The sequence below is a fragment of the Sus scrofa genome, chromosome 13, assembly GCF_000003025.6.
Source record: "Sus scrofa isolate TJ Tabasco breed Duroc chromosome 13, Sscrofa11.1, whole genome shotgun sequence".
Lineage (NCBI taxonomy): Eukaryota > Metazoa > Chordata > Mammalia > Artiodactyla > Suidae > Sus > Sus scrofa.
In genome coordinates, this window is record NC_010455.5 from 157,549,205 (window position 1) to 157,561,297 (window position 12,093).

General features: G+C 37.6%; 1 protein-coding gene across 4 annotated transcripts in view; it reads left to right on the plus strand.

Moving 5' to 3' along the window:
• SENP7 (SUMO1/sentrin specific peptidase 7) overlaps positions 1–12,093 on the plus strand; it is a 151,041-nt gene that overhangs the window by 27,427 nt on the left and 111,521 nt on the right. For all 4 annotated transcript variants that reach the window (XM_005657117.3, XM_013990162.2, XM_013990163.2 and 1 more), the window contains exon 4: positions 9,170–9,267. In XM_005657117.3, the coding sequence (XP_005657174.1) occupies positions 9,170–9,267 (98 nt within the window). The remainder of the gene's footprint in view (positions 1–9,169; positions 9,268–12,093) is intronic.

The window sequence follows — 12,093 nt, forward strand, 5'->3', positions numbered from 1 at the left end:
CTGAATGAGAGCCTTGCTGGGTAAAGTAATCTTGGTTGGAGGTTTTTTTCCTTTCATCGTGTTAAGTATATCATGCCACTCCCTTCTGGCCTGCAGAGTTTCTGCTGAAAAATCTCCTGATATCCCTATCGGGGTTCCCTTGTATGTTATTTGTTTCTTTTCCCTATCTGCTTTCACTGTTTTCTCTTTGTCTTTAATTTTGGTCAGTTTGATTAATATGTGTGTCAGGGTATTAATATGTATTCCAGGGTATTTGTTGCACTTCCTGGATTTGAGTGAGTGGTTCCTTTCCCGTGTTAGGGAAGTTTTCGGCTATTACTTCTTGGAATATTTTTTCTGTCCCTTTCTCTCTCTCTTCTTCTGGCACCCCTGTAATACAGATGGTGGTGCATTTAACATTGTCCCAGAGTTCTCTGAGACTCTCTTCATTCGTTTTGTCTTTTTTCTCTTTTCTGTTCTGTATCCATGATTTCCACTAATCTGTCCTCCACCTCGCTTATTCCTTCTTCTGCCTCCTGTGTTCTGCTGTTGGCTGCTTCTAATGAATTTTTTATTTCAGTTATTGTATTTTGCATCTCTTCTTGCTTAAGTGTTATATCTTGTATCTCTTTGCTCTGTGTTTCCTGTAAGTTACCCATCTTTGCCTCCAGTTTATTTCCAATGTCTTGCATCATCTTCAGCATCAACAGTCTAAAGTTTTTTTCTTGGAGGCTGAGAATCTCCTCATCACTTAGCTGTTTTTCTGGAGTTTTTTCTTTCTCCTTACTTGAGTTATAGTTCCCTGTCTTTTCATTTGTATAGGTTTTTGGTGTGGTGACTTTTTTACAGACAATAGAGTTGTAGCCTCTCTTACTTCTGGCGTCTGCCCCCCTTGTGGCTGAAGTTGGTACAGGGGCTTGCTGTAGGCTTCCTGATGGGAGAGGGACTAATGCCTGCCCACTGGTATGTGGAGCTGATGCTTATCCCTCTGGTGGGTGGGGTTTGTCTCTGGGTGAGATTAGAGGTGGCTGTGTGCCTGGAGGGAATTTGGGCAACCTGTTTACTGATGAGTGGGGCTTTGATCCCACCTGGATTTTTGTTTGTCCTGGGGCTTCTCAGCATTGTTAAGTGCGCCAGATTTTCCCAAAATGGCCACCTCCAAGAATGGCATGCTGATGAATATTCCCAAGAGCTTTGGTTCCAGTGTCCTTCCCCAACAACAAGCCACATTCACCCCTGTTTTCCCAGGAGGTCCTCTAAGAACTGCAGTCAGGTCTGACCCAAGATTCCTGTGGAGACTTTGCTTTGCCCTGGGACCCAGTGTATGTGAAAGTCTGTGTGTGCCTTTTAAGAATGGGGTCTCTGTTTCCCCTAGTCCTGTGGGGCTCTTGCACACAAGCCCCACTGGCCTTCAATGCCAGATGCTCTGGGGGCTCTTTCTCCCAGTGCCAGATCTCCATGCGTGGGGATTTGGTGTGGAGCTCAGAACTCTTAACTCCTGTAGGTGAGTCTCTGTGATACAATTACTTTCCAGTCTGTGGGGCTTCCCACCCAGGAAGTATGGGGTTGCTTATATCTCATAATCATCCCTCCTACCTCTTGATGTAGCCTCCTTTTTGTCTTCTGGAGTAAGATATCTTTTTGAAAGTTTCTGGTCCATTTCTTTCAAGATTGCTCAACATTTGTTTTGGTATTTGATCTTTTGGGGTCCATTTTTAAAAGGTATTATATTTTGGTATTCCTTTTCTAATATTTCATTTTTAGTATACAGAAATGCAACTGATTTCTGAATGTGAATCTTATATACTGCTACGTTGTTGAATTTGTTGATCAGTTCGAGTAGATTTTGGGTTGAGTCATTAGAGTTTTCTATATATAGTATCATTTCATCTGCATAAAGTGACAATTTTACCTCTTCTCTTTCAATTTGGATCCCTCTTATTTCTTTTGTTTGTCTGGTTGCTGTGGCTAGGACTTCCAATACTATGTTGAATAACAGTGGTGAGAGTGGGCATCCTTTTCTTGTTTCAGATTTTATTGGGAAGGCTTTCAGCGTTTCTCCATTGTGTGTTATATTTGCTGTGGGTTTATCATAAATGGCTTTTATTATGTTATGTTCCCTCTGTCCCCACATTGGTAAGAGTTTTGATCATGAATGGATGTTGGACTTTGTCAAATGCTTTTTCTGCCTCTGTTGAGATGATCATGTGGTTTTTGACTTCTCTTTTGTTCATATGTATGACTTTGATTTGCATATGTTGAGCCATTCTTGTGAACCTGGGATGAATCCCACTTGGTCATGGTGTATGATCTTTTTTTTTTTTTTTTTTTGTCTTTTTGCCATTTCTTGGGCTGCTCCTGAGGCATATGGAGGTTCCCAGGCTAGGAGTCTGATCGGAGCTGTAGCTGCCAGCCTATACCAGAGCCACAGCAGTGTGGGATACGAGCCGCATCTGCGGCCTACTCCACAGCTCACGGCAATGCCGGATCGTTAACCCACTGAGCAAGGGCAGGGATTGAACCCGCAACCTCATGGTTCCTAGTCGGATTCGTTAACCACTGCGCCATGACGGGAACTCCTGGTGTATGATCTTTTTTATATGTTGTTGGATTCAGTAGGCTAAAATTTTGTTGAGAATTTTTGCATCTGTATTCATCAGAGATATTGGTCTATAGTTTTCTTTGTTAGTGGTATCTTTGTCTGGTTTTGGTATTAGGGGGATGGTGGCCTCATAGCATGTCTTTGTGAGTGTTCCTTCTTATTCAACCTTTTGGAAAAGTTTAAGGAGGATGGATATAATTTCCTCTTTGTATGTTTGGTAGAATTAGCTTGTGAAGCCATCTGGTCCTGAACTTTTACTTGTAGGGAGTGTTTTTTATGACACATTCAATTTCATTTCTGGTGATTGGTCTGTTCAGTTGATCTATTTCTTCTTGATTCTGTTTTGGCAGGCTGTAACTTTCTAGGAAATTGTCCATTTCTTCTAGGTTGTCAGATTTGTTCACATACAGTTGTTCATAGTGTTCTCTTACGGTTTTTTGTATTTCCGTAGTTTCCATTGTGCTTTCTCCTTTTTCATTTCTTATTTTTTTATTTTGGCTTTTTCTCTCCTCTTCTTAGTGAGTCTGGCCAGAGGTTTGTCAATTTTGTTTACCTTTTCAAAGAATCAGCTCTTGGTTTTATTGATTTTTTTTTCTATTGTTTTTTGAATGTTTACTTATTGATTTCCTCTCTGATCTTTATGATTTCCCTTCTTCTCTTGACTTTAGGTTTCATTTGTTCTTTTTTTTCTGATTCATTTAGGTGGTGGGTTAAGTTGTTGATTTGAGATTTTTGTTCTTTTTTGAGGAAGGCCTGTATTGCTATGATTTTTCCTCTGAGCATAGCTTTTGAGGCATCCCATAGATTTCTGAGAGGTTGTGCCTTCATTATCATTTGTCTCGAGGTATTTTTAAATTTCTTTCTTGATTTCCACATTGACCCATTGGTTTTTTAGTAGCATGTTGTTTAGTCTCCATGTAATAGGTTTTTTCTCATTTCTCTTACTGTGGTTGATTTCTAGTTTCATGTCATTGTGGTCAGAGGAAGATAACTTGAAATAATTTCTATACTCTTAAATTAGTTGAGGTTAGCTTTGTGCCCCAACATGTGGTCAATGCTTGAGAATTTTCCATGCGCACTTGAGAAGAATATGTATTCTGATTTTTTTGGATGTAATGTCCTGAAAATGTCGACTAAGTCTAATTTTTCTATTGTGTCATTTAGGGTCTCTGTTGCCTTGTCGATTTTCTGTCTAGAGGATCTATCCATTGATGTGAGTGTGGTGTTAAAGTATCCTGCTCTGATCGTATTCCCATGAATTTCTCCTTTTATGTCTGTTAGTATTTGTTGTAGGTATCTGGATGCTCCTATATTAGGGGCATATATATTGATGTTTGTAATATCCTCTTCTTCTTTTTTTTTTTTGTCTTTTTGCCTTTTCTAGGGCTGCTCCCGCAACATATGGAGGTTCCCAGGCTAGGGGTTGAGTCAGAGCTGTAGCCACTGGCCTACACCAGAGCCACAGCAACATAGCATCCCAGCTGGGTCTGCAACCTACACCACAGCTCACGCCAACGCCAGAATTGTTAACCCACTGAGCAAGGCCAGGGATCGAACTTGCAACCTCGTGGTTCCTAGTCAGATTCGTTAACCATTGTGCCACGATGGGAACTCCTATCCTCTTCTTGAATGAATCCTTTTACCATTAAATAGTGTCCTTCTTTGTCTTTTTTTATGGCCTTTGTTTTAAAGTCTATTTTGTCTGATATGAGTATTGCTACTCCTGCTTTCTTATGTTGTCCATTTATATGAAATATCTTTTCCCATCCCCTCACTTTCAATCTATATGTGTCCTTTGCCCTAAGGTGAGTCTCTTGTAGACAGCAGAGTGTAGGTTTTTGCTTTTTTTATCCAATCTCCCAGTCTGTGTCTTTTGATTAGAGCATTCAGTCCATTGACATTTAAGGTGATTAATGATAGATATGTGTTTATTGCCATTTTAAACCTTGTTTTCCAGCTGATTCTATGTTTGTCTTTTCTTCCTTTCTTTTTTTGTTTAGATGGTTTCCATTTATTTAATGCTTGAATACTTTTCAATTTTTGTGAACATACTGTTTTGTTTTGAATTGTGGTTGCCCTGTTTTTTTAAGTATATATGTGCTTTCTTTAGCCTGATAGCCATATAGGCTCAATTACAGTACTAAAAAAAATGAATCTGTATTTTGTTAATTTCCTTCCCAACATTCTATGATTTTGTAGTCCTTTTTAACATCTTCATGTATGTCCTTTTTCTATTTCTTGTGTTTATCATTGCTTTTACAGTGGTTTTTTTTTTTCCTCTTTTCGATCTATATACTGACTTATTAAGTGATTGCTTTCCAATTGTGATTTCCTCCATCCTATTTATTCTTACTTCTTTTTTATTTATAGATGCCCTTTCAGTGTTTCTTTTAGAATGGGTTTAGTATTGCTGTACTCTTTTAGCTTTTGTTTTTGAAGAAATTCTTTATTTCCCCTTCTATTTTAAGTGATATTCTTACTGGATAGCCTATTCTGGGCTGCAGATTTTTTCCTTTAATAACTTTTTTTTTGGGGGGGTCTTTTTGCTATTTATTGGGCTGCTCCCGCAGCATATGGAGGTTCCCAGGCTAGGGGTCGAACTGGAGCTGTAGCTGCCGGCCTACGCCAGAGCCACAGCAATGCCAGATCCTAGCCGAGTCTGCAACCTACACCACAGCTCACGGCAACCCCGGATCGTTAACCCACTGAGCAAGGGCAGGGATCGAACCCGCAACCTCATGGTTCCTAGTCGGATTCGTTAACCACTGCTCCACGACGGGAACTCCCCTTTAATAACATTAAATACATCTTGCCACTCCCTTCTGGCCTGTAGTCTTTCTGTAGAGAAATCAGCTGATATCCTTATGGGGGTTCCCTTATAATTAACGCTTAGTTTTTCTCTTCCTGCCTTTAGAATCCTCTCTTTGTCTTTACTTTTGCCATTTTTATTATAATATGTCTTGGTGTGGGCCTATTTGGGTTCAACTTGTTTGGGGCCCTCTGTGCTTCCTGTATCTTGATATCCATTTCCTTTAGATTTGGAAAGTTTTCAGCCATAATTTCTTCAAATATATTTTCAATCCCCTTTTCTTTTTCTTCTCCTTCTGGAATTCCTATATGCATAGATTGGCCAACTTTATACTATCCCAAAGATCTCTTATATTGCTTTCATGTTTTGTCATTTGATTTTTTGTCTGCTGTTCTGATTTGGTGATTTCCATGATTCTATCTTCCACATCACTAATTCATTTCTCTGCATATTCATTCTGCTCTTTAGTGCCTTTAGCTCAGTTTGTGTCGCTGCTAATGAATTTTCTAATTCTTCTATGTTCCTTCTTATATTTTCTAGTTCCTTTCTAAAGGAGTCTGCCTTAATTTTTATCTCCGCTCTTAGTTCATTGATATTCAGCTCACGCAATGCCAGACCCTTAACTCACTGAGTGAGGCCAGGGCTCGAACCCACATACTCATGGATACTCATTGAGTTTGTTACTGCTGAGCCACAGTGGAAACTCCCAACAATGTATTTAGATTGATGTCTTGATAGGAGGGATTTCTGAGAATTTATATAATTTAGAATCACAGCATTAGAAGGACAGACACACTTGGGCTTGGTCAAGTTTATTCTCTGAGTTTCACTTCACTTTATAAAGTGCTGAGTTTTATACTATGCAGGGCTGTGGTGATAGTGAGATAACAATGCCTAGAGAATAAAAACAATAATGTTTATTGAGGGCTATCATGTTTAAGACAGTGCTTTATTTTGTTTTTTATTTTTTTAATCTTTTAAAGACTTATTTTATAAATTGTGGTAAAATACACATAGCATAAAATTTATCATCATAACTGTTTTAAGGGTACATTTCACGGGTATTTAGTAAATTCACTTTTGCTGTGCAACCATCAAACTACTATCCATCTCCAGAACTCTTTACATCTTGCAAATCTAAAACATGTACCATTAAACAGTAACTCTCCATTTCCCCTTCTCCCATTTACCAGCCACCACCATTCTACTACTTTATGTCTCTACATGTCTGACTACTGTAGATTCTTCTTCTAATTTGAATTATATAGTATTTTTTTTGTTATTGGCTTATTCACTTATCATAATGTCACTGTGTTGGTAAAAATCCATCTTCCTCCTGTATTTCTCCTTTACTCTCACACTGCTGTCATACTCATAACACTTCTCATACCAGATGTATGTGGATTTTCCCCTATGAGGTGATTCTCTGGAATGTGAGCTGGGTGGCCTGTAATTTATCTCAATTCTGACACTATCTATCTGGAGATAGTTTCATATCCTATAGGTTATAGGCTCAGACCCAAGACTGCCCCCACCTCACTTCAGATACTAATCACAAGTCCAAATTGTCACCTATGCTTCTGACAGGCCGGCTATAAATCTGAGGTTCCCATGACTCCTCTTCAGGTTTAATTTATATTAAAGCAGTTCACACAACTCAGGGAAATGCCTATTTACATTACCAGTTTATTTATCCTGTATGATAAACACAAATGAAGAGGTAACATAGGATGAGGTCTGGGAGGGTTCTCAGTGCAGGAACTTCTGTCCCTGTGGAGTTGGGGTTTGTTACCTTCCTGCTGTGTACATGTGTTCATCAGCCTGAAAGCTCTTTGAACCTCATGCTTTTGGGATTTAATGGAAGCTTCCTCACATAGGCATGATCAATAATTAGCTGTTTCCAGCCTCTCTCCCCTCTCTAGAGAATGGGGCAGGGCTGAGAATTCTAAGCTTGGTCTTTCTAGTGACTAGCCCCTATCCAGGAGCCATCCAGTAGAACAGTCAGAGTCACCTCATTCATACAAAAGACACTTGTAGGAGCTTCCCTTTTTGTGTAGCGGAAACAAATGTGACAGTATCCATGAGGGTGCGGGTTTGATCCCTGGCCTTGCTCAGTGGGTTAAAGTATCTGGTGTTGCTGCGAGCTGTGGTTTAGATTGCAGACACAGCTTGGGTCTTGAATTGTTGTGGCTGTATGTGTATGCCAGCAGCTGTAGCTCTGATTGGACCCCTAGCCTGGGAACTTCCATATGCCAGGGTGTGGCCCTAAAAAGCAAAAAAAAAAAAAAAAAAAAAAGAAATGACACTTCAATCATCCAGGAAATTATTAGGATTTTGGGAGCTCTATGTCAGAGGTTGGGGTGAAAAACCAAATATTACAGCAAAAGATGCTCCTATCACCAAGGAAATTGTAAGGATTTAAGAAGCTCTGTGCCAGGAACTAGGTCAGAGACCAATATAAATATTTTTTATTATCATAGTAATCATGGTTCATCCATGTTGGAGCATGTTTTAGAATTTCCTCCCTTCTTAAGGCTGAGAAACATTTCATTATATACATATGCCACATTTTGTTATTATTGATGTGACACTTGAGTAGCTTCTACCTTTTAGCCATTGTGAACACTGCTGCTATGAACATGAGTGTAAAATATCTGTTTGAGGAGGATAGTATTTTAAACTTGTTACATATATAAGCATATATCCTTGTGAGATGGCTATTATTACATCCACTTTCAGATTGGGAAATTAATGCATAGAGAAGATAATTTATTTCTATAGATTTATACTGTATATTAACTAAATCTATTTTTTAAAAGTTTTATTGAAGTATAGTTGATTTGCAATGCTGTGATAATTTCTGCTGTATAACAAAGTGATTCGCTTATACTCACATCCATTCTCTTTCAGATTTTTTTCCCACATAGATCACAGAAAATTGGGTAGAGTTCTCTCTGTTATATAGCAGGTCTCTGTTGGCCAGTCATTCCATATACCTCAACTAAATCATTTTTAACTTTTGTTTCTAGCTGGATTGAATATAAATGCTGCTAAAAAGATACCTTATACTTTTTAAAAGTTTTTCCATGTAGCAGTTCTCAGGGAAACAGTTATAATCTCTTCCATTTGTTTATAAATACAGTTATTTCAGAATTACAGACTCTTTAATTTGGCATGTAATGATGCTTATTTTTTCCTTTAAACACGTTCAACATTTTTTATAGTTATGTAAGCTTTTGAATCTCAAAATGTTGATTTCCTAGCAAAAGTTACCTGAACATTTTAATTTATTTTTTGTTTTATTTTTTATTTTATTTTTGCTTTTGAGGACCACACCCATGGCATATGGAAATTCCCAGGCTAAGGGCTGAATCAGAGCTACAGCTGCCAGCCTATGCCACAGCCACAGCAATGCAGGATCTGAGCTGTGTCTGCAACCTATATCAAAGCTCACCACAATTCAGATCCTTAACCCACAATGAGTGAGGCCAGGGATCAAGCCCACATCCTCATAGATGCTAGTCAGATTGATTACCACTGAGCCACAGTGGGAACTCCTGCCTTAACATTTTTCAGTGTCTTTTTTTCTGTTAGTTGGTAGACTTTTATTTATCCACTACCTAAGAGCCAGGTGTTTTGTAGATTGCACTCTTCCCTGACCCCCAAACCATCATGAATTCGGCTGTTATCGTGAATTTCTAAATAAAAAGAAAATTTAAGTGCTTCTTAATTGTCATATTGTTTTATTTATTATTGTAATCCCATTTTGTTTTTTCTAGTGGAAAAGAAGCCTAAGAAATAAGGTCCTCTCTCTAGACCATAAAAGTAAAAAAGGTGTACGTGGGCGTCCTGTTACTTCGAAGACATCACCAGAAAGGTAAAAAATGTGTTTGAGCTTGTACTATGTAGAGTGTGACCATGGGTGATTCATTTAACCTCTTTGGGTCTCATTTACCACAACTTTTAATATACAGGGATTGAATTCAGTGGCTTCTGTGGTTCCTTCTGAGTTTTGACTTTGTTATTCTAAATCATCTTAATTCCTTGTTTTTGTGCATTTGGAATATCTTGATAAGCTTTAGCTAATAAAGCAAGCGTTATATATATATAGACTCGTTAAAATGCTTGATTCATCATTTGTAGTCTGCAGTAGAAAAGATACTACATTTAGCATCTGTGGTTTTATAGACATAGTATTAATGAATTATGGATATGCTGAAATTAAATATCTGGGGGATTCAAATTACAATTATTACCAAGAGGAATTCCAAGATAAGTTTTTAGTGTTGGACATCAGTAAATGTTTAAAAAAGTTGTTTTTACGGAAGAGGATATGAATAGTGAATTAATAAAAAATGACTAATAAAGTAAAAATTACAATTATTGGGAGTTTGCACAAATTAGAAGACTAATTGGAGTTTTTGAATTTATGTCAGAGCACTCGATAAACTACTTACTCTGAATTCTTACCTTTCAAGTAAATTGTCTGTAGGAAATAAACTTATTATGATTTCATATCCTTACCAATACTTATTTTCCCTCTCTCCTTCGTTTTATTCCTTCTTTCCATAGTTTTCCTAGTGGGTGTGAAATCGTATCTCATTGTGGTTTTGATGTGCATTTCCTAATGACACTGAGTGTCTTTTCATGTATTTGTTGGGCATTTATGTATCTTCTTTGGAGAAATGTCTGTTTAGATCCTTAGCCCACTCAAAAATTGTGTTGTTTATCTTTTTATTGTTGAGTTGTAAGGATTCTTTATATATTCTGGATACAAGTCCCTATCAAATATGTGATTCGCAAATATCTTCTCACAAGCACTTTTTCATTTCATTTTATTTTTTTTGGCTGAGCCTGCAGCATGTGGAAATTCTCAGGTCAGGGATCGAACCTGAGCCACAGCAGTGACAGTGCTGGATCCTTAACTATTAAGCCGCTGGGGAACTCCAGTTTTTCACTTTCTTGAAGGTGTCCTTTGAAACATGAAAGTTTTTTCAATTTGATGAAGTCCTATTTATCTATTTTGTTGGTTCCTTTTATTGTCATATCTACGAAACTATTGCTTAATCTGAGGTCATGATTTACTCGTGTTGCCTTCTTAGAGTTTTATAGTTCTAGCTCTTACTTTTAAGTCTTTATTCATTTTGAGTTAATTTTTGGGTATGGCATGAGATAGACATCCAAATTTATATTTTTTGTTTGTGAATCTGTAATTATCCCAGCAACATTTATTAAAAAGGTACCAATTTTTCTTGGTACCATTGTTGAAAATCAACTGACAATAAGTATAGTTTATTTCTAAATTCGGTGTTCTAGTTCATTAATCTGCATTCTTGTTTTTATGTCAATAACACTTTTTACTGTACATAATGTATTACTGCAGCTTTGTGGGAAGTTTTGAAATTGGGAAGTGTGAGTCTTCCAACTTCATATTTGTCAAGATTGTTTTGGTTGTTCAGGTTCCTTGCATTTTCAGCTGAATTTTTGAATCAGGTTGTCATTTTTAACCAAAAAAAAGCCAACAAGGACTTTGATAGAGGATGTATTCAATCTGTAGACCAATTTGAGGAGTATTGTTATCTTGACAAATTATGTTTTCTGATTCATGAATATGAGATACCTTTCCATTTATTTAGGCCTTCAATTTCCTTCAACAGTGTTTTTGTAGCTTTCAGCATGTCTTGGACTTGAATTGTTAAATTTATGCCCAGGTATTTTCTTCTTTTCAATGCTATTGTGAATGGAGGTATTTATTTGACCACACCCATGGCATACAGAAGTTCCTGTGCCACAGCAGTAACCAGAGCCACAGCAGTGACAGGTTAATCCTTAACCTGCTGTGTCTCCAAGGATCTCCTTGATTTTATTTTTAGATCATTTGTTACTGATCTGTAGGAATCCCATTGATTTATGTATGTTGAACTTACATACTGCAATCCTGTTTGTCTTACTAGTTCTAGAAGTTTTTAGTAGACTCTTTGGAATTTTGTGTATGTAAAACCATGTCACCTGCAAATCCTGGCTAGAATGTACAATGTATAATGGAAGCGGTGAGAGCAGAAATCTTTGTTTTGTCCCACTTTTAGAGGGAAAGTGTTTAGTGTTTCACCGTTAAGTATGATGTTAGCTAGTGGTTTTTCTTTTGATTTGAATGTTTGTATCTTTCCAAAATTCGTATTTTGAAATCCTAATGCCCAGTGTGATGGTATTTGGAGGTCAGGCCCTTGAGGAGGTTCTTAAGTCATGAGGTGTAGCCCTCATGAATAGGATTAGTGCTGTTTTTATGAAAGAGACCACAGAGCTTCCTGGTTCTTCCCACCATGTGAGGACACTGTGAGAAGTCCTCAGTCTGCAGCCCAGAAGAGCACCTTCACCAGAACCCAACCATGTTGGCTGGCACCCTGATCCTATACTTCCCAGCCTCCAGAACTGTGAGAAATAAGTGTTTGTTATTTATAAGCTGATGAGTTTATGGTATTGTGTTATAACCCAAACAAACCCTTTTTCATGTTGAGAAACTTCCCTTCTATTCTTAATTGTTGGAGCCTTTTTATGATGAATGTGTGTTGGATTTTGTCAAATGCCTTTTCTGTAGTTATGTCATGTAATTTGTTTCCTTTATTAATACAATGTATTATATAAATTGATTTTAATTTTTTAATTTTTTAATTTTTTTTGCTTTTTAGGGCCACGTGTGTGGTAC